At 52.2% G+C, this 21,658-nt stretch overlaps 1 protein-coding gene and 1 long non-coding RNA gene across 4 annotated transcripts in view; one reads left to right on the forward strand and one right to left on the reverse strand.

Annotated features, from left to right (window-relative positions):
- The window catches only part of SDK2 (sidekick cell adhesion molecule 2), a 330,648-nt gene that overhangs the window by 184,021 nt on the left and 124,969 nt on the right, over positions 1–21,658 (reverse strand). For all 3 annotated transcript variants that reach the window (XM_017884897.1, XM_017884896.1, XM_017884898.1), the window contains exon 2: positions 3,700–3,859. In XM_017884897.1, the coding sequence (XP_017740386.1) occupies positions 3,700–3,859 (160 nt within the window). The remainder of the gene's footprint in view (positions 1–3,699; positions 3,860–21,658) is intronic.
- Positions 9,899–14,981, forward strand: LOC108537429 (uncharacterized). The gene is made up of 2 exons (XR_001887808.1): positions 9,899–10,006; positions 12,807–14,981. It is a non-coding gene; the product is annotated as an uncharacterized LOC108537429 (long non-coding RNA).

Raw genomic sequence — 21,658 nt, forward strand, 5'->3', positions numbered from 1 at the left:
AGTTCTAGATTTAAGGTGTATCAAGACTCATGGCAACTAAAGGCCACGTGTGGTCTCCGATTAGGTCCAGCACTGAACAAGAACAACAACCATGGCCATGAAGGACACTGGGATAAAGGTACGTCTATCGGAACAAATGGAGAAACTGGAATATAGGCTGCGTTTTAGATAGCAGTATTATATCAGTGTTAAATTTCCCAACTGTGAAAATTGTGTCATGTGTGGTTCTTCAGGCAAATGCCTTGCTCTTAGGAAATATTACTTATGAATGAAGTGACAGGATGTCTACAGCAAATCCTTGAATAGTTCAGCAGAAAAGGTACATGTGTATATGTGTGTAGGGAGACAGTAAGAGAGCGCACATGAGCAAAATGTTAGCAGTTGTGATGGACACGTATGAAGGTGTTTACAGTACTAACGATTTTACTGAGATTTGAAAAAAAAATCAAAATTAAAAGAAAGAAGAAAAAAGCACCTGCTATGAGCCAGGGACACAGGTGGCTTCTATCTATCCACCACCCTTTTCCCTTCTTATGTTAACAACTTTCACCCTTCTTCCCTACCACATGGCTGTAGTGTGGGGGCTGCCAATTCTGGTGTCTCAAGCTCTGGAGTAGACATATGAGGCCAGCCTGGCCAAGCAGCGTGCTCCATGCTGTTGCCCACCACGACTGTCAGGGATGGTCTGAGCTGGGCCAATCAGAATCCTTCCCTGGGACTTTCTAAGTGAAACTTCCAAAGAAGTTCTTTCTACTCAGAAATCAGGCAGCTATAGCCTGTGAGCCCTGAACTTCTCAGTGTCACTCATGACTTAATGAAGTATGAACCCAGAGGTGGGCACAGCTGAGTGACTTGGAGGGAAGAGGGCCTGGCCGTATCAAACTCTTGGTTCTAAGTCCTGAGGTTCCAGGAACTGCCAAGGTTCTGGAAGCTCTGACTTCAGTTCTGTGGTGCACTTGTGGTCTCCTCTGTAAATAATGAGAAGGCAAAAAAGGTGTTAGGGGATACGTAAGGCCATACTTTGTGGACAGTCACAAAGGACAGAGGAGATGGAGCTCTGCGTGTGTGTGTGTGTGAGAGAAAGAGAGAGAGAGGATGGGGGGGACAAAGGGGGAGAGAGAGAGAGGGAAAGAGAGAGAGAGAGAGAAAGAGAGAGAGACAGAGACAGAGAAAGAGAGAGAGAGAGAGAGAGAGAGAGAGAGAGAGAGAGATTAAGAACACATGCATTATCAGGACAGATTTTCTAAAAGAGAAGGAATTTGACCTGGGCCTTGCAGAAGAAAGAAGCTTCCAAAAAGGGGAAATAATCCCGTGGAGGGGAGAGGACAGTTTGGACAAAGTCCAAGAAGAGGGAGTTTGTAGGGAACCGTCCTGAGACCCGTGGAGGCCTGATCTGGTGGGAGTGGCAGGAGGTGAGACTATGCCATCAGGAGCAGATCAGGAAGAGTTCTAAGGCCCTTCTAAGGAGTGCAGACCTTGCCTCGGGGACACAGCAAGCTTTTAATTGAAGGAAAATCCTGATCAGACCTGCATTCAGGCACAGCATTGCCCCCAGGCCACCAGAGCCAACACTCTTGGGGGCGAGGAGGCAAAGGAATGAGTTTCCCAAGTGCACGCTCATCTATTTCCCCTGAATAACTTCCACCCAACACAGCTATACAATGGAGTATCTGCATTCTCTCTATTGCTTTGTTTTCTAGAATTTGCAGAGCACAGTTAGCAGAAAGATTGCTTAGGATACACATTAAGGAAGCAATTGCAGCAATCCTTCTCCAATGAGAGGCAGTATGGTGGATGGTAAAAAATTCTCACTCTGCTGTCAGACAATTTATATTTGAACACCAGCTCAACCATCTGACTTTAGGTGATTTCTTTAACTTCTCTGAGCCTCAGTGTGTTTATCTGCAAAATGGGGGAAATAACTGAAACTACTCATAGGATTGTGGACAGGATTAAATGAGATAATCACAGAGGGACATCATAACGTCTGCCATATAATACATTCTTTTTCATTGACTATGATTGCTATCATCATTGTCGTCATCGTCATCATCATCATCATCACCATCATCATCAATAGTAGGACCTCATCATCATCATCACCACCGATAGCTGGACCCTGTCCACTCCTTGAACGCCTGCAGGGACGAGGGCTATTTTCAAAGGCAGCCCATTCCACATGGTCCTTCCACTGAGCTGGAACCTGCTTCTGTGTACCACCCACCCTTGCATCCTAGCAGTGCCGGGGCCCCAGAAGAGTGGCTCTGAACCAGATAAGGAACCAACTCTCCTCCTCCCCTCCTCCTGGATCCTGCCTCCAGCTCCCTGCCGGAAGAATTCAGGGGCAGGCTAGGCCCAGCACCACTTGCACGCATGGTATGCCATCCCATGCTCTTGGTAACCCACTTGCGTGTGTCCAGCATCTAAGAAGATGCAGGGGCTCTTCACAGAGATGGTCACAACTTCCTGGGGGTGCTAGGTGGTGGCCAGGAGAGGCTCTGACCCCCAAATGAAAGCCACAGCAGGGACTGCTCAGGGAGAGCCTTCTGGTCTCCTTGTAGGCTTCCTGGAGAACTGGAGGCCCAGAGTGGCCAGCCCTGCAGGCCCTCTTGCTTGCCCATCCAGCTCTCCCCTCTGCAGGAGGGAAGGGGGTGCCCTGTCCTGGGCTTTCTTTTGCCAATGTGGCCACACTACTCCAGCCTGTGCAGTCCAGGGTTAAGGCAGAAAGACTGGGATGAGGAGTCACTCCAAACTCTGGCCTCCGCACTCCCTAAAGGAAAGGATGGTTCGCCAGAAGGACAGATGGAGCAATTATACCCCCTCCTCTTATTTGCATTCCTGTCCCTGGTGGCAGATTTGTATCAACAACACCAGGGCAAGACAATCTTGTTTCCCCAACACAACTGATTATGCACATCAGGCCCTGGGATTAATCACCAGCCACAGGGTTGGAGCCAATAAAACAGGCAGAGATGGGAGGATAAGAGCAGAAAGGAGGGAGTGCCTGCCCCAGTCTGTGGCTGTGAGGAAAGGCTGGAGGCCAGGGTGGCCTGGGCGAGGGGCTGCTTCCCTACTGGCAGCAGATCCACCCTTACTGAGACCCTGTTCTCTTTCCTGGCTCTTCTTTCTCCCCTCCTCGCAGTGTCCCAGCAGGGAAAGGCCAGTCAGGCCCAAGAGCTCCATGGCATGGGCACAGATAGCAAGTGAAGATAAGCTCAAGAGGCCCTGGGAGGGCCATCTCTGTGTCCCACCGGAATTGCCCACAGATAGAAGATGTCCCCTCCTTCACTGATCCCAGGTTGCTGTAGACCCCACTCCTCCATTGGACCCAGGCCCTTCAACAAGAGTCCCCTGGAGATGGCAGGGTTCGAGAGAGTGAGGTGGGGGCCGCAGTCACAGCCACAGCCACTGTTAGTGCGTCCCTGTGCCCAACGCCACCTCTGCTCCTATGCACCGTGGTTCGGACCATCCTGTCCGGCAGCACCCCTGGTCCACAACCCAGCCATCCTCTGCAGGGATCAATAGGGTGGAGCCATCTCATCTCGGGGCAGGGCTGCCTTTCCACTCACTTCCAGAACTCCAGGCTCCCAGGAGCCCCGGGCCCCACACTGTCACACAAACCCCCTCCCCACCACGCCGTCTTCAAGGCAGGGCAGTGGCCCTGGCAGCCAGGAGGAAGGGCAGGGAGGTGCAGTTTACCTGTATTCCAGGGAGAACTTGGTCAGCTCCCTGTTGTTGTGGAGCCACTTGAACTCCAGCGGCCAGCTGCCCTCGGCCATGCATGTAAGCACCAGGCGGTTTCCTTCCAGGTGCACCTGTGTCCGTACAGGCTCCGTCTTGAAATACGGGGACACATCATCTGCAGAAACAGGGAGACAAAGTCACCAGTGGTCACCTGCTCGCCTATGTGACCTGGTCGTTTAGTATCCTAAGGTCCCTAGGCAGATGGAGCAGGTGCAGCCAGGTAATCTGCCCAAGGTCCTGTGGCTGGGAGGGATGTGAACCTGGGTCAGTCTGACTCCAAGGCTTGGTCTTCAGTGTGAGTCCCCGACATTTGCCAACCAGAGCCCTGCCTCCTTCCTCCCCAGACCACACTGGGCTATTGCCTGCTGCCAGCCCACACTCCAGCACCTTCTATCACTTCCCTCCCAGCATGCACATCCACTCCATCTGCTCTGCTCGTGGGTTCTCCCTCCAGGGCAGGAGGCAAGAGGGGCCACTTTCTGTGGCTCAGCCAAAGGGAATATCAGTGTCATAAGGAGAATAGGGAGGTGGGTTGACATAAGTCGTAGGGGGTAGAGGGTATCCTGCGTCCTGCTCCCCAAGGCTGGGGGAGGCCCTCAAAGGCATCAATCAGAGTCCATCCAGCAGGGTCCCGTGACCACTGGCTGCCTGCACCTTCCGTCCTGGGCCCTGGGCCAGCCTGCCTCTACCTCCCCATTCACTCCCGGATGGCTGCCTGCTTGCCCAGGTGGTGGGTGAGGGGCAGAATAGCTGCTTCCCCCTCTCTGCAGTCACCCTCATCCTCTGAGCTGACTCAGCCCCGCAGACCTCCCTGCCCCACCACAGTTCTCTCGACAGAGATAGTGAACTTCGCCCCGGACTCCACAAGACTGCTCAGCTGGCTGCTCCGGATGGAAATGGGGCCTCTGCCCTTCTGGCCAGTGGGGGAGAGGGTGGACGTAAGTGTACACAAGGGAACTGATGGAACAATGCGGGTACGGAGGAAAGGGGAGGGGTTCTAATCCATCATGGAGATACCTGCCTTTTTGTGGATAGGGTGGGGCTGGGAGGCAGAAGCCAGCATCTGGTAACAATATCCACAAAAATGACAGCACCTGCTATGTTCCAGGCTGTTCTAGGGTCTCTACTATATGCTCGTCTAATCTTCACAGCAACCTCATGACTAGACAGGATTACAATCTACATTTTGGAGAGGGGACACCAAGGCCTCGAGGGGTTAGAAACCTGCCCAAGGTCACTCAACTGGGCGGGAGGTGCTCAGTCCCACAGACAGCTTCAGAGCTGGAGCACTTGAGCCCACACCTCCCTCCGTGAAGCCAGAACCGGGGCTGGAGGAGAGGACAGATATCAGGGAAGAACCTGCAGATGCCAGAGCTTGTGCCAATGCCTTGCATTTGACAGATTCGAGGGAGTGGATTCTAGAAAGCACCACTCAACAGCTCACCTAGTGAGCACCTACTATGTGCCAAGGGCTTGAGGCAGCAGCCGGCCGGGAGTCCAGGCTTGCCAGCCCAACTCCATGCACCTTCCGGTGTGACCACACTGTGCTCAGAGGGGTGGGTTGTAATTAAAGCCGCACAGGCTACTATTGTCAGGGCAGGCCCTGGGCACCCTGACCTTCAGGCCAGTGGTGGAGGGTCTGTCATCTACAGACCTGTCTATGTTCACTCTACCGCTTCCCAGCGGCGTGCGGTGGACAAGAATTCATTTATCTGAGTCTCTATTTCTCCATCAGTGGACACAGGAAAAGAAATAGCTACCTTCATGTCTAAGGATGGAAAGAAACAGTGATGGTGAAAATACTGCCTCCGTGCCTGGCCCAGAGTAGATGTTCTGCCAAAGTTCTTTTCCTTCCTGAACCCTAAAGTACGGTGTCCCCTCAAGGGAAGGGGCTCCACCACCTTCAGTGCTGGCTGATGCCCCAGGTCCATCTTGGTCAGACAGTTAACTTTCCCCTGTGAGCCTGGAGGGTGGAAAATACCAGACAGCCTTCTTTTGGCTTAAGAAATGGAACAAACCAGGCTGGCCATGGTGGCTCATGCTTGTAAGCCCAGTGCTTTGGGAGGCCAAGGTGGGAGGATCGCTTGAGGCCAGGAGTTCAATACCAGCTTGGGTGACATGGTGAGACTCCCTCTTTACTAAAAAAAAAAAAAAAAAAAAAAAAAGGAAAGCTGGGAGGCTGAGGTGGGTGGATTGCCTGAGCTCAGGAGTAACACGGTGCCTGGGCAATACGGTGAAATCCCATCTTTACTAAAATACAAAAGAAATTAGCTGGGCATGGTGGCGGGCACCTATAGTTCCAGCTACTTGGGAGGCTGAGGCAGGAGAGTTGCTTAAACCCAGAAGGCGGAGGTTGCAGTGAGCCGAGATCGTGCCACTGCACTCCAGCCTGGGCAACAGAGTGAGACTCCATCTCTACAAAAAAAAAAAAAAAAAAAGAAGGAAAGAAAGACAAAGTAAAAGAAATGGAACAAACCAACCAAAAAGAGGAAGGGGCTAGGGAGGGGGCAGTTTATAACTGGAAGGGAGCAGACCCAGGTGATAGCAGGCTGTGGCTGGGTACAGCGGGCCTTCTCCTGCACCCCAGGCTGGAGCATAAGGAAGGCCCGGAGCCTGGGACCTGGGTCTATCCTCTCACCATCAGATGTGCCCAGTACTGGACGTCCTGATCTTTGGTCAGGTTGAGCCCTTGTTTACAGGACTCACTGGGTTCAGGTAGAGATTCACAACTTAACAGAAGCCATCATGTACATGTGGGGCCCCAGTCAGCTGGCCCTGCTGCACAGCACCCCCACACCTTGCACCCCCCAGGTCCGAGGGCTCAGTCTTATTAATATACAATCTGCAGTAGGTTGGGAGGCTTTTCCTTCAACTCCCAGCCTGGCTGCTACTAACCCTTATTGTGGGGACCCCAGAGGGGCAGACCTGAGGGTGGCCTCAGGGTGGCTCAGAGTGCAGGTGCTGGCAGGAGGCTGCTTTCAACTGCTCCCTCTACGTTTGTCTGACTGCTGATGCTTCATTTTTTTTTTAGAGACAGGGTCTCGTTCTGTTGCCCAGGCCGCAGTGCAATGGCATGATCTTGGCTCACTGCAGCCTCGACCTCTGGGGCTCAGGTGATCCCTCTACCTCAGCCTCCTGAGTAGCTGAGATCACAGGCATGCACTACCAGCTAACTTTTGTATTTTTAGTAGAGATGGGGTTTCGCCATGCTGGCCAGGCTGGTCTCGAACTCCTGACCTCCCGGATCCGCCTGCCTTGGCGTCCCAAACCGCTGGGATTACAGGCGTGAGCCACCATGCCTGGCTTGCTAATGTTTCAATCACGCATCTCTCCCTGCTCATTCAAGCACATCTTTCCATTGCACTTAACAAGGGTCAGGTGAATGCAGCATCTTAAAAACAGTTGAGAAGATGCTTCTTTCTGAGTGTGGACTTGGAGGTGTGACTACCACTGCTGGTCCCTTCCGGGGCGCTTGTGCCTCCAGGGTCTTCAACCACCTCTGGTCAGGTGGTGAGGAGGTTGGAGAGGCTGGTGGGCACCCATTTGCCAAGGAAAAAGACCCACTGCCCGCCACCCGCCTGGCAGCAGTCAGCTCTGCTCTCAGCTTAACAAATGGGCACATTCTTACTTCAAAGGCACATTCATATTCTCCAGCAGCTTTCAAGAGCCCTTTGAATCGCGCTTTTAAAAACCCTCTGTTCATTGCTGTCATCACTCGTTTGTTTTAAAACAATAACGATCCAGCCCCTGGGTCATTAAATCCCTTCCATGTGGGGCTGACTCAGAGCCAGAACAGTCAGAAGGGCTGGGCAGTGTGTGTGTCTGCATGCACACATGTGCATATGTGTGAGCACACACACACTGTGCCCAGACACCCTCGCCTCTGTAAACCTGCTCACTGGGCAATTTCCTCCCAGGTCTGCGTTTGCCAGTTCATTCTTCAAGCACTCCCGGGGGTGCCAGCCTGCAGCAGAATGACTTTTGCTTGGATGGGTTGATTCCAGAGGCTGCTGGAGATAATGACTCTGGGAAGGAAGAGAGGAAAGGGGAGGCCTTTCCCTGAGAATCTGCTGGGTACCAGGCCCTGGGTTGGGGACCTCACATTCCTCGCCTCCTGTTGTCCTTACAAGGCTCCTCTCCCCAAGCTCCTGCGGTAAAGTCACCCCCTCCCGAAAGACCCCCTGCCCTCTGGATACAGGGATCCTGATCCTGGGAGGGACGCCCTACCTAGGACTCAGAGCAGTGACAGCTGATTTTCCTCCAGGACCTGCCTCGTCTGAAAGCAAGAGATGGCAGGGGGCTGGCAGGGTGTGTGCTGTAGGAAGAATGACAGACTGAGGGGAAGATGCTGCTGGGATAACAGAACATGTGGATGTGTCTATGTGTGCATATGTATGTGTGTGTGTGCGTGTGTGTGTGTGTGCAGGTGTGTCTGCATGTATGCCCATGTGTGGACATTCACATATCTGTGAATGTCAATGTGTGTGTCAGTGCACATCTGTGTGTGCAAGCCTGTGTGTTCAAGTACTTGTGTCTGTGGTCTATTTCTGTGTGCACATATCTGTGTGTGTGTGTATGTGTTTATGTGCAGGGATGGATTTCTGTGCTGTGAATGCTCAGGAGGGTAACACAAATCAGTGACCTTGGGAAAGTCACTTAACCTCTTTGTACTTTATTTTCCTTAGCTATAAATTGGGAATATGTTTGCTTTGAAGATTAAATACATTAATAAATATATAGCGCTTAGAACTGAACCTGGCATATGCTAGGAGGGGTGGCTATTAATACTATTGATCATATATAAAGATGGACAGATTAGCCCAGAGAGAAGAGCTCATATCCTGTTGGCAGCTGCCAGTGGCTCCCCTCAGCCTTAGTACTAGGATGGCACAGTATACAACCTATGCAACTGTACGCAACAGCCCTTTTAGCCACTCTCCCTGTGGAAAAGGGGATAATTGAGAAGGAAGGAGGATTGTGGATAGAAAGAATCAACGTTATAAAGATGTCATTCTCTTAAACTTTTCACTTCAAACACACACATACACACATGAAGGAATTTTTTTTAAGTAGACAAAGTGATTCTAAAGTTCACATAAAAACAACAACCATGAAAGAATAGCCAAACAAATTCTGAAAAAGTATAGCAAACAGAGGAAACCAGCATAGACATTTAACTACATTACAAAGCTGCAATAATTAAAACAGTGCCTTCTTATAAAATAGACTGATAAAGAAATTGTCCAGGAGTCTAGAAATAGACCCAAATACATATGAGAAAATTTAATGTATGATGAAAGTAGAATTTCAAATCAGTGGCTAATAGACCAATTATTCAATAAATGGTTTTGAAACAGCTAGGGAACCATTTGGGGATAAAAAAATAAAGTTAAATCTCTTTCTGGCACTTTTACCTCAAAATAAATGCTAGAAGGATCAATGTTTTAAACATAAAAAATGAAATTCTAAAAGACCTAGAAAAAAAATCAGAGATTTAAAAATATACAGTCTTGGCAAAGCAAAGTACTCGCCAAGTACTTTCTAAGTACTATGCAAGCTCCAAAAGGTCATAAAACAGATTGATACCTTCAACTACACAGAAATTCTGCCTGGAAAAAGAAAAAACCTCATAAACAAAAAGAAGCGACAAATGACAAACTGGGGAAAGATATTTGCAACTCTTATCATGGGCAAAGAGCTAATTTTCCTGATATAGAAATGTTCCCACAAATCAACAAGAAAAAGATTAACAAACCAATAGAAAAATGGGCAAAGGATATGAAGTTCGCAGAAAAGAATTACAAATGCCCCTGGAACTCACAGAAAGATGCTCAGCCTCGTGATAAGAGAAAGGAAAACTAAAATTCAATAAGATACCATTTTTCCCCCTATCACATTGGCCAAGATGTAAAAGTGTGATATTCTGGGCTGGTGAATTTGTAGAGCAACAGGCACCCTCGCAGACAGCTTTGCGGGACTGTAGCTTGGTACGCCCTCTACGGAGAGCAATTTGGCAATGCTATCAAAGCTAAAAATGCACACATCCTCCAATTCGCCAACTCTTCAAGGAATTCACCCTCCGCAGACTCACTTGTGCATGTGTGAAATGACAGCACTTCAGAGTCTCTTGGTTTGTAACAGCAAAAGCTTGGAAATGGCCTGAATGCCTATCAAGAGGGCACTGGTTAAAGAAACGATTGTCCCTCCAAACAACAGAATTCTGTGCAGCAGACAGCGTCTGAGCGATCTTTGAGAACTACTGGTAAATGATAAAAACAAGAATAGGGCGGATAAGCTCAGGCATGGAATAGGGTGGATAATCTGCTACCGTTTACATAGAAGCTTTTCTTCTTCAAGTATAAAAATCAATTTGTTTGTATTGGCACAGGCTTTTCTAGTGGCTCCATGAAAAATGGATCCCAGAGACACTTGAGGGAGATCTGGGTGCCCAGGGACTTGGGTTGGGGGACTAACTTTTCACTCTATACCTTTGTGTAACATTTATATTGCAGACCACGGGTATGAATTACTTATCTATGATCAGATATATGTATATATGTGCATACATGTATGTAAGTGTGCAGGGTGAGCCGTTCACAGGGTGATCCCATTGATGACAGGGAAGAGGACAGACCCTCTGTGTGTCATGTAGGCATGTCACATGGCTCAGGGGTCCCGGACCAGCAGAGCCTGAGATGCTTAAATGGAGAGCTGGCCTTCAGAGGCCAGCAAGAGGCCTCAGCCTGGGGCTTCCTTGTAATTTCCCATAACAGGTCAAGGGTCGCTGATTGCCATCTTCCCTTGATATTCGCACTAAATACCCCCATTGTCCTCCCTAGGCTCCAGGCTAAATGGCCCCATACAGAAGACAATCTCAACTTCAACTTTTCCCCTCCTCTGCAAAATAATGTCATCTTTCTCTGGAGTCCCCAGGCTGTGTCCATCTCACTGTTGGGGAGATTTGACTTCCCAGCCAGCCCAGCCCTGGGAACCGCACCTCCCATGGAGCCATTCTGCTGGGAATGGGTCGGTGGGTGGAGGAAGCGGGTGATGGCTTCTACCAGCCACCTCATTGGCCAAGTGATGTCCATCTGCCCTCCAGAACAAGCTGCAGGGAGTACCAAGCCTGGACAAACTCCCTTCCCAGCTCTGAAACATGCAGAAACCTCTCTCTTTTTGCAGCTTCTTCTCAGGCATGGAATAAGGGCTCAGTCATCATGAGCTTCCCTGGAATGCTTGGGAACAGGGTGGGAGCTGGGATTTCTACACTTGCAAACTTTTCCACCACCATCTCCTAGTCTTGGCCCCACCGCCATGTCCTGGATTGATTACCACGGCCTCCTAATGGGTGCCAGGGGTAGAAACCTGTGGTCTTTACCCTTGACGGGCCACAGACCTGAGCAGGATGAACCCTGGGTCAGAGGGAGCAGGGGCTCAGGGTGGGCTGCTCTCACCAAACCTCACTTTTCTCCAAACTTCTAGTCTTGCTGCTGCCTTTATTCCATACTAGCCATGGAACTTTCTATCCATGAAGCACTTTATGTCCATCATCTCAGTTAAGAGGCCTGAGTTCATCTCAAGGAAACCACTATCACTGTCTCCATTTTACATAGGAGAAAATCGACACTCAGAAAGGTTCTGTAATTGGACTCTGCCACATTGACATAAACCCAGATCTGGCAGGTTCCAGAGCTCTGGATCTTGCTACCATTAGCATAAGACTTCCCAAAGCTGTCTCACCCTTCATACCCCAATCTGTAGCACCAGGGGTGGTGAGAGGGACGGGGAACATTCAAGGAGGTTAGTGGCCTCTCTCAGGGAACTGGTTTCCATTCCACAAGCAGAGGCCATGCAGCATTCCTACTTCAGCCTGCAATGTCCCAGCCCCAGAGCCAGATCCTGGGGTGAGGGCGAGACAGGCGGCCCAGCTGGGAATGAGTCCTGGAAATTAGCTAGAAGGATAAGGTGGCAGAATGTCCCAGGAGAGACTGGTCTGCCCAGGGGGTGAGGGTTTCAGGTGGATGAGCTAAGAAAGTGCAGGGAGAGAAGTCTGGAAATGGAGGTCAAATAGCACAGAAGACGAATGCAGGCAGGCGTGGGAGCCAAGTAAAATAAGGCAGAGGCCAGAGCCTTGGAGGCTTCTTGGGAAGAAGGGGCTAAGCTGGGGGAACCCACCCCGCAGCCCTGCTCCCAAGGAACCACCTTTTCAAGAATCTGGCTTGAAGATCCCAGTGGGAGAAGATAAATTGGGTTTACATCCCATTTCCATGCTAACTAAAGTTTGACCTCATACAGATTCACCTCCTGGGCCTTACCTGTCGCATCAGTGAAACAGACGGAAACCCCTGCCTCAGAGGTTGCAGGAGGATCAAATGAGCTAATGTGTGTGAGGTTGGAGCTACAGTGCTTAAAGCCTCAGGGGTGCCCCTTTCTGCCACACAAACCGTTGGGGGTGGCCACATAGGAAGGAGATGGGGAAAGAGGGGCAGGGCTGTTACGATCATCCCAGCTGTTTCCTTCTTCTCAGAACCATCCCCTCTAAGCAGCCCACAGTCTCCTGAAGGTCTTACATCTGAGGCTTCCAAATTCAGTCCCCTCAAGGCCATTCCAAGCTGGCTGAAAAATTGGGTCTTGCCTGGGATGGCTCATAAGGTTTTGAGCAGGGTCAGGACTGGTAGAGACAGCTGGAGCCTGGGGAGGGATTGTAAACGCCTACATGGACTGGTCCCACAGTGTTGGTCAAACCCAGGTAGGAGACGGTACTGGACAGAGTGCTGAGGGCCCAGGAGGAGGCTGCTGTGGTCCTGTTCAGCCCCTGCCCTCCAGAATAAATGTCTGCACGTCATACACCGCAGCAGGCGGGGCAGGGACTCTCTAGCTGCCTATAAAGGCTGCAGGGCCCAGGGCTCCCTTCCCTCTCCCAGCCCCATGCCTGGCAAGGCCTCCTGCTCCTGCCTCCCCAGCCAGGGCCCCACAGCACCCTAGCCCCCTTCCCTTGGATTCCCTCCTCCTCCCTTCTCCCACAAATGAGATGCTAATTTATGCCCCTCCCTGTCTCCTAGCAGATGCCTGGCCCAGCTCTGGCCCCGGTGCCGCCTGCATGCCAAGTGCTTCATTAGCCAGGAAAGAAGACTCTCGCCCTCCTTCGTCTAATCCTCGCCAGTGACCTTCAGGAGCCAGGCACCTTCTGACGTCGGGGTCCTGGGACGGTGCAATCATCAATTACGCCGCGGCCTCCGCAGCTGTTCCCAAATGGATTTCTTGCTCAGAGAAGCGTGTTCGAAAAGCATCTAATGGAACGGATCATCAATTTGTTTGAATACACATCTAATCTGATTAGGGGGGCACTGGCCACCAGGGCAGCTAGTACAACTGAGCCTTGACATGGCCTCAGGGAATCGTAAGTGGGATGGCGGGACCAGCCTGGGGAAGGAGGGTTGTGTGCCCTGGGCCTGCCACTGAGCCCTCCTTGAGCTCAGCCCATGGTACGTTCAGCCAAAAAAGTCACAGAGAAAAGCAGAACACGTCACACAGATGCTAGGAGAGCTGGGCCCATGCCTCCTATTTTTCTATAGCCCTGGCACTGGGCACAGAGCCTGGGACAAAGAATATGCTTGGGAAATATGTGGCGAATGAATGACAATAAGACCCAGCATGGAAGCCAAGGGATGTTCATAAAGTCATCTCCGGGAAAAGATTAGGTGATGCCTGTATTGGGTTGAATATGTCTCCCCCAAATTCATGTCCTTCCCAGAACCTCAGAATGTGACCTGATTTGGAAATCGAGTCTTTGGAGATGTAGTTTGTGAAGATGAGGTCACGCTGGAGTAGGATGGGCCTTTCGTGACTGGTATCTTTGTAGGAGGAGAAGAAACCTAGGGACAGAGACTCACAAGGAGAAGACGGGAGCCAAGTAAAGACAGAGGCAGGGACTGAAGCGATACATCTACCAGCCAGGGAAGGCCAAGGACTGCCGGGAGCCACCAGGTAGGCCTAGAATGGGGGCAGGACGGAGCCTCCCATTGAGCCTGCAGAAGGAGCATACTCCTGTCACCTTGATTTCAGACTTCTGGCCTCCAGAACTGTGAGAGAATAGATTTCTGTTGTTTAAAGCCACCCAGCTTATAGTACTTTGTCATGGCAGCCCCAGGAAACTCACATGATGCCTACAGGAAGCTTTGTCCATCATTCCACAGAAGGCAGCCTGGCAGAGAACCTGAAGGGAGCCCGAGCCCTGCCTTGCTGGATGTAGCTGGTCCTTCCCAGACACACCACGTGCGCCTTGCCCCAGGGCCTTTGCTAGTGCCGCTGTCTTCCCTGGAGAGCCCTTTCTTTCCTTCTTTACCAGGAAAACGTCGGTGTTCAATCCATGTTAGTTCCTGTCCAGCACCCCTTCAAAGCTGTAATGCTTCTCCAGATGTCCTCCTCGGACTCCTGAGATCGCCTCCCTCCCAGCATGCTTGGTGATTCCCATGCTACGTCCCCCACTGCTGGGCACACTGGGGCTCCCTCATCTCCCTAGTCCCAGAGCCTGGCAACGGCCTGGCATACAGAAGAGCCCAGATCCATGATAAAGTAGGCAAGTGAACTTGCTGTGGACCAGCAGGTTCCCTCCCTTCTTGGGAGCAGACCAGACTGGAGATCACAAAGTTCCCTTCCAACCCTGACATTATAAGAGCAGAGTAGCTCTCTGGGGGATGACCTTAATGGGCCCTGGAATGGGACCACCTAGGTTCAAACCCAGTGGACTCTGCCACCCACAAGCTGTGTGTCCCTGGGCATCACTCTGTAATTCTGCTGCACCTCTCCTGAAAAACAGGGATAGCAGTGCCTACCTCACAGGCCTATGGAAAGGGGTAAGGGCTTCGACCAGTGCCTGGTACAGAGAAAGAGCCCTTGAAAAGGAGGCTGTTATTATTTCTCATCTTGGCTTGGTGTAGCCTCTGCAAGCCCATCTCATAGCCGGGGCCTCCTGTTTGAACCACACAGGTAAACAGAGCCAAAGCACCTCCAAGCTTGCATGGAAAAAAAGACGGTTTTCATTTCCAATAGGTTTATTTTGCAATTAACAGAGGGGAAGGGAGCTCTTTCTTACATTTCCCTTGGAGGGTTCAGAGATTAAACTTATACCATTGCTTAGAATGTTTTGGCCTCATGGTTCTATTATCATTTTAGTGCATTCAGATTCATTTGAACTATAAAAGCGGTGATAATAAAATGTTCACAAACTCCTGGAATTCCTCCCAAGCCCGATGGTGCTACGTGGACCACAATCCTCTTCCCCTCAGTGACCCCGAGGCAGGACAGAATGCTTGGAGCAATTCTCCATTTTTACAGCTGAGACTTGAGACCTCCTAGAAATTGATCAATGGCCTGGCCGGCCTGGGTTGCTTCATGAGACTTGGCTCTGCCTCACCTCTGTCACTCTTCTCACAGGTGACTTTCTCCACCATGCAGGTACCACTCTTCTGCCCATCCCCTAAGCCTGTGGACTCTGGTGACAGAGAGACCCTGGCTTCCCACAGGTCTGCAGGAGCCCAGAGCAAGGACTTATAGGACCAGGGACGTTTCCAAGAACCCACAGCCTGGGGGTCTCCAATGTCTACCTCCTTGGTCAGTGATGATGCTACCAGATGCAGGGCACAGAAGGCTGTGCCGTGAGGAAGGGACCAGCACCCCAGAGCTCTGGCTGGCATGCTTCCCAGGGGCAGCCACTGTTCCTCCTCTTGCCCACCCTTGGAGAAGAGCCATCATCTAAAAGGAGGGAGAGATGGAAGTGGGGGGAAGATGGGAGTTAGGGGTGGTGGCTCTGACTTAACACCGGCCTTGGTTTCCCAATATTGAATGAAGAGAGCTGAGCTGGACAGCGAGTGTCCTTAGGGGATTGACCTCACCACCCCCAGATGGGGCCTTTCTGTCCAATTTCAGGGGCTTCTCCTCAATTTCCTGGCTTCAGGTCAAGGCTGCTCAGCCCAGGGACAAGAAAGAAAGGTGGGTATTTTTTAAAGGCCTACTCCACACTGAGCTCCTCATGTTTACCCATTTAATCCTCCCAGCTTCCTTAGGGGAGTGCTGTGAGGACTTCCCTTTTATTTCTCTCATCTGAAGCTCAGAGGAGAGAGGTACCCAGTCACACGTGTGTCAGTGGCCAAGCTGGGTTTTGAACCCATAGCTGCCTGCCTCCATGCAAGGCCTCTGACCTCCCCTCCGTCCAGGCTGTGTTTGGAGCCCAGGAACGGATTCCAAAGCTGGGCCCCGCAGGGAAGGAAACACAAAGCGTGAGTCGCTCTCCGCACGGAGGCTGAGAGGCGGAGCCCCCGCTGAAGAAGAACACACATTCATCAGGCTGGTGACCCCGGTGTACCGGCGCTTTGTGGCGTGTAACAAAGACTGCCGAGCAGAAAATTGGAGTTCAATTTGCCGTCCATCCTGCGCGCAGTGCTCAGCCCATTCTAGTCCCTGGCAGGCACCTCTGCGTGTTATCATAAATAATAACACCACGCGGCTCTGTGGCCCTTTCCGCAGTTACAGTCCCCGAGCAATTTACAAGCCAGATTATACACAGAAGCCTGCACATGCCTGCCAGCTGGCACACACCACACACATGTGGCCTCCTCCCCAGTCACTCCCCGGGGCCCACGGCCACCCCTGGGTTGTCCCCACCACCCTTGGGGGCCTACACCCCGATCGGAGGGAAGCCAGGGCCCTTCGTCCACCGGGATGCCCTGGCTCTGGGCCCACCTGGGGCTACACCCGATCGGGAGGGAAGCAGGCCCTCGTCCACCCCTGGATGCTGGGCTGTGCTCCTGTCCTGGTCACCTTCCTTATCCCTTTTACTGGCTCTCATGGTTGGCAGAGAACCCATGAGGTCTGGTGGCCCTCTGCCCCCTGCTGGGCCAAGGTTAAGGCCACTGTCACTCTCTTTCTTTCCATTTTAGAAGGAGCTTCTGGACCCCCTCCCTTCTGATCAGCAGTGGCCCTTTGTCTCTACCACACGCAGTCCCGTCTCTCCTCAGAACTTATTGGTGTGGTGGGGGACACAAAAGCAGCAACAGAGACCCACAAGTTCAACCTCTCACTTCACAGATGAGACCCCCAGGGCCCAGAGAGGTGCAGCAGCTCCCCTGGGGACTCTGCATCAGCTGTTGAGCTGAGACCAAAGCTCAGGACCACCAGCGTCCAGTCCACTACACAGTGGAGCCCTGTGAAGGGAGGTCCACAAAAGTCTAGGGCAGACTGGGCGGCTCCCTCTGAGCATCTAGAAACTTCCCCAGAGACAGGAGCTTCAGGCAGGGCCTGGAGGGGCTCCAGCCGCAGCTCCTTCCCCCTCTTGCCATCAAGCTCAATAAGAGGTCAACTATTGTATGATGCCATTTATATGAGATATCCAGAGTAGGCAGATCCATAGAGACAGGGCTCAGATTGGTGACTGGCAGGTGGTTGGGAGAAAGGGGAATGGGGAGTGACTGTTAGCGGGCACAGGTTTCCTTCTGAGGTGATGAGACTGTTCTGGAACTCAGTGGTGGTTGTACATCATTGTGAATGTAGTAAGTGCCACTGAATAGCTCACTGTAGCCTTGCCCTCCCAGGCTCAAGTGATCCTCCCACTTCAGCCTCCCGAGTAGCTGGAACCACAGGTGCGTGCCACCACGCTCAGCTAATTTTTTGTATTTTTAGTAAAGATGAGGTTTCAACATATTGCCCAGGCTGGTCTTGAACTCTTAGACTCAAGTAATCTACCCATCTCGGCCTCCCAAAGTGCTGGGATTAAGGCATGAGTCCAGTCTTAAAATGGCTAATTTCATGTCATGCAAATCTTACCTTCAGCAAAAAAAATTTAAAAACATTCAATGGATGCCAGGTGGTGCGTGCCCTCCTACTTCCCCTCCTGTCCCTGCCAGCCCCGTGCAGTCCTTGGGAAGAAGACTATAAAGCAACTCCAGGTGCTGTGCTCCTTCCTGTGCTAAGCCATCATCTGGCTCCTGCCTTCCTGCCTCCCGCCCTTGCCCTGCCTGTACTCAGGAGCTTCTCACATGTGTGGGCTCAGGCGCTGGGTCTCCTCTGGGTTCTGGAGGGTGGGGATGCATTTCCAATCACTCTCAAGTTTGCAGGCCATTTGCAATGACAGAGGCCTTGGCTTTGCTAGTGGATGGGAGTCGCGGGGGGCAGGGGTGAGCCCCACCTCCGCATTTACAGACTGCTCGAGACAGAGTCAACACCTGTTTTCTGAGCCACAGTCTCCTGGTGTGTACCAGGGAGTCCTGTGACACCTCCCTTGCTGGGTTTTGTTAGGATTCAATGCCATAGAACTGGAGAAAAACCCAGGGGACACCATGCCTGGCTGACGGCTTGGCATACAGAGATCACAGGAACCAGGCAGGTGCCAGGCCTCGTGCTGATGTGTCCAGTGTATTTTCTTATTTGCACCACACAGCAATGCTGTGCACTCAGAACTATTCACGGCCTCACTTTACAGCGGAGGGCACTGAGGCTTGAAGAGTTGAGTGACTCCCAAGGTTACATAATGGAAGGTTCATTTTCTTGCTCCTTCCACAAGCCCAGTGTCATCAAAGACCAACCCAGAGTGTGCAACTCTGAGCGCCCCAGAGAGAGAAGGCAGGGCTTAGCTCTGGCGGAGTTCCAGGGTGGGTGGATGGGCTGCCCCAAAGGCAGGGAGGAGTGACGCTGTGCCGACCCATGCCCCAGGCTGCAGCCACCTCTGCTGCCCACCTCATCCTGGCCTGGCTGCCTTTGCTCGTGTGCTGGTGGCAGGTGGCATTGCCAGACAATAGCCTGGCCGCCTGCTTGGGGAAACAGAGGAGTCTGCTGAAGGGGGGCTGTTGGTGGTGGGGAGGGACAGGAGGCAGGCCCCCACATTCCAGGGGACTGTATTCATTATCCTTGCCTGGGAACCAGCCGGGGTTCTCTGCCGCCTCTGCTCTTCTGCTTTGAAAACGCATAGCCCATCTGTGGTACAGGAAAGGTTGCTAAACCGACATCTGCAGGAGAAGGTGATGGTATCTGGACTCCGCTACCATCTCCTGATGGTTATCCACCCAGGGAGGTCAGCAGCTCCCCTTGCTTCTCTTGCTCAATGTCATGTCCCCAGATCTAATCAGCACCACCCCACCCATCCCCACTCCTCTCTGGAGGAACCTGGGGCCAGCAGCTGATACTAGGGAAGAGCAGAGAGACAGAAACAAGAGGAGAGAGACAGAAACACAAGGAAATTCACACTAATGAGAGAGCAGGCTGGGCTCACCCTAAGCATCTCCGTGGTGCCCAGGTTCACATTCAAATGGAGTTTGTGTCTCTGTCTCTGGTCCCCAGCTCCTCTTGCAGGTGGGATGAGGGGGAAGAGGCAGCTGAAGCTGGACATCGGGGAAAGCCCTGGGCTGGAGGCCAGGCCCTGTCCCAGCTATGGCTGCCCCAGCTTCTTAGCTTCTCTAGTGGGAAGCATGGTGGAGCTCATCTAGCCTAAACTCTCTTTCTGGCAGATGGGAACACTGACGTAGAAGAGACCAAGGGAGGATCAGAGCTAGATTTTCGGATACCACGTCACTCTGTCTTACTTGATAGCTCTTGGCCTCATTTTTTCCATCTGTTAAATGGGCATGAAGGTTTCAAAGTCATCCACTGTCCCCTTCCAAGTCTAGGCTCTGCAATTGGGCCATTTTGAGGATGTCTGGTTATGCCAGGAGAGCCTCTTTTCCCCGAGAGAGACCAGGCTTCCCTTCTTGATGGGGGAAGGGCTGGTGCTGCTGAATGCTCTTCATGGATATCTGCTCTACCCCATATTCAGGGCTGAATTTGTTGAAGTCCTAACCCTGGATACCCATGATTGTGGTCTTATTTATTGTAGAAGTGGTTTTTGCAGACGTAATCAAGTTAAGATGAGGTCATGAGAGGGGCCTGTAATCCCACATGACTGATGAAACAGACACACAGGAGAAGATGGCCACGTGAAGACAGGTGAAGATGGGAGCAATGTAGCTGCCAGCACGGGAACGCCAGCACGGCTAGCAGCCCCGGAAACCAGAAGAGGCAAGGATGGGACTTCCCTTACAGACTGCAGAGGGAGCATGGCCCTGCTGGCACTTTGATTTCAGCCTACTGGCCTCCACAACCGTGCGACAAGAAATTTCTGTTGTCTGAAGCCACCCAGTTATAGCACTTTGTTATAGCAGCAAATGGAAACACCGTCTCACCTGCACCCCCCAAATAACAGGCCAGCACTGCGTGGAGCCCCTTTCTCTATGCAGGTGTCCCAGACGCTGCCCCAGCAGAAGTGAGGCCCCTCTTGTATGCTCACATGTCCGTCACGACAGCCCTAAGCTTCTGAGAGCCTTACTGGACCTGGTACATCTTGGTCACTCCTGTACCGTCAGTCCTTAACCTGGTGTCTTCCACAGAATAGGAGCTCAGTGGACATTGAGCAAGGGAATGAATGAAAGGGATTTTCTCGTCTCCAGGCTCTGTGATCATCCCTTACCTGCCCCTGCATCCCGCTGACCTATCACTTCTCATTCCTACTGGCCACTTCTCCATGTTTGGGCCTCCATTTGCCCTCCCTGACCCCAGAACCACGTCATGACAGCTGCTCTGCAGTTGGGCCTGAGCTCGGCCAATGGTGACTGACGACATTCTGTGCAGCAGGGACCCTCGGGCAGCAGGATTGGCATGTTGGCGGGAGACACGGTGTGACTGATAGCCCTACGTGTTGATAGGTCCTTTCCAACCCCTTCCCCAGAGGCTGGCGCTTTCTGGGAAGGAGACCAACATGGCCCCCCCTCCTCCGCCATTCACCCTTCTTTTTCTGTTGCCTCCCCTCTTTCCTGGAACTAAAACTCTTGCCTTTCCCCTGGTTGGCTGTGGATAAAGGGATGTTTAGTGTTCTCGGGCTCAGGCAGAGAATGAGGGGCTCCTTGGATTCCCCTTTTTCCTGCCAGGACACCCTCATCCAGACAGAGTGATGTGAGAGTCACATACCTACCGTGCCCTCTTCCCTCTAGCATGACTGGAACAGGGCTCCTTCCCAGGACCTCTGTCTGCAGTCACGAGGGCCAGGCACCTCTGTGCTCTCTGTGTGTGATCCTTGAGCCCAGATAGCACGACTGTCCCATTGCACAGATGAGAACACCGATGCTCAAAGACATGAAGAAATCACCCAGGTTACACACATGGTCAGTGTAGACTCTGGGATTGGAATGCCAAGTTCTCCATCTCCAAAGCCCACGTTCCTTCCACTGCAATGCATGAAGTGGGTTGGAAAGGCAATGGAGCCATCACTGGGTGCTCCCTCCTCAACCACGCAGACGACTCACGCAGGCGCAAGCGTTCCATCTCCCCTCTGAGCACATTGTTCCCATGGACATGGGCTGCCTGGGATTGCCCGGGAAAGGCCAAATCATCACATGCATCCCATGGGTGAGGCCGTGGATGGCTGTCCAAGACCCACCTTCCTAGGCCTGTGTGGCCCTGGGCAGCCAGGCTACTTCTTTGGGCCTCGTTCCCTTTAGGGCATGATGAGGCTCGTCTCTGCCCACCCCTCCCCAGGGCACCAAGGAGTAAGCGAGAGCTGGCCTTTGAGGCAAGAAGCCCGGAGAACCATGGGTCTCGTCCCCAGCTGTGTGAGACCCCAAGACAGGCTCTTCATGGGGAACTGACACAGGGAGAGGGAGGGCCCCAGAAGCAGCCCTCAAGGGGGCGAAGGTCAGGAGGGTCCTGGAGATCTTTGCTCACTCTAGCCAGGCCAGGGGCATACCGGGCAGGAGAGCAGGCTGGGAGCTAGGCTTTGGCAATGGACAAAGCCAGCATGGGAAAGGGAGAGTTTACAGGAAGGCGACAAGTTACCAGAAAGGACAATAAATTAATATAATAGGGCTCCTTGGCTGGTGACAGGGAATAAAACACA

Source organism: Rhinopithecus bieti, unplaced genomic scaffold (genome assembly GCF_001698545.2).
Source record: "Rhinopithecus bieti isolate Rb0 unplaced genomic scaffold, ASM169854v2 scaffold_13400, whole genome shotgun sequence".
In the NCBI taxonomy this organism is placed as follows: domain Eukaryota; kingdom Metazoa; phylum Chordata; class Mammalia; order Primates; family Cercopithecidae; genus Rhinopithecus; species Rhinopithecus bieti.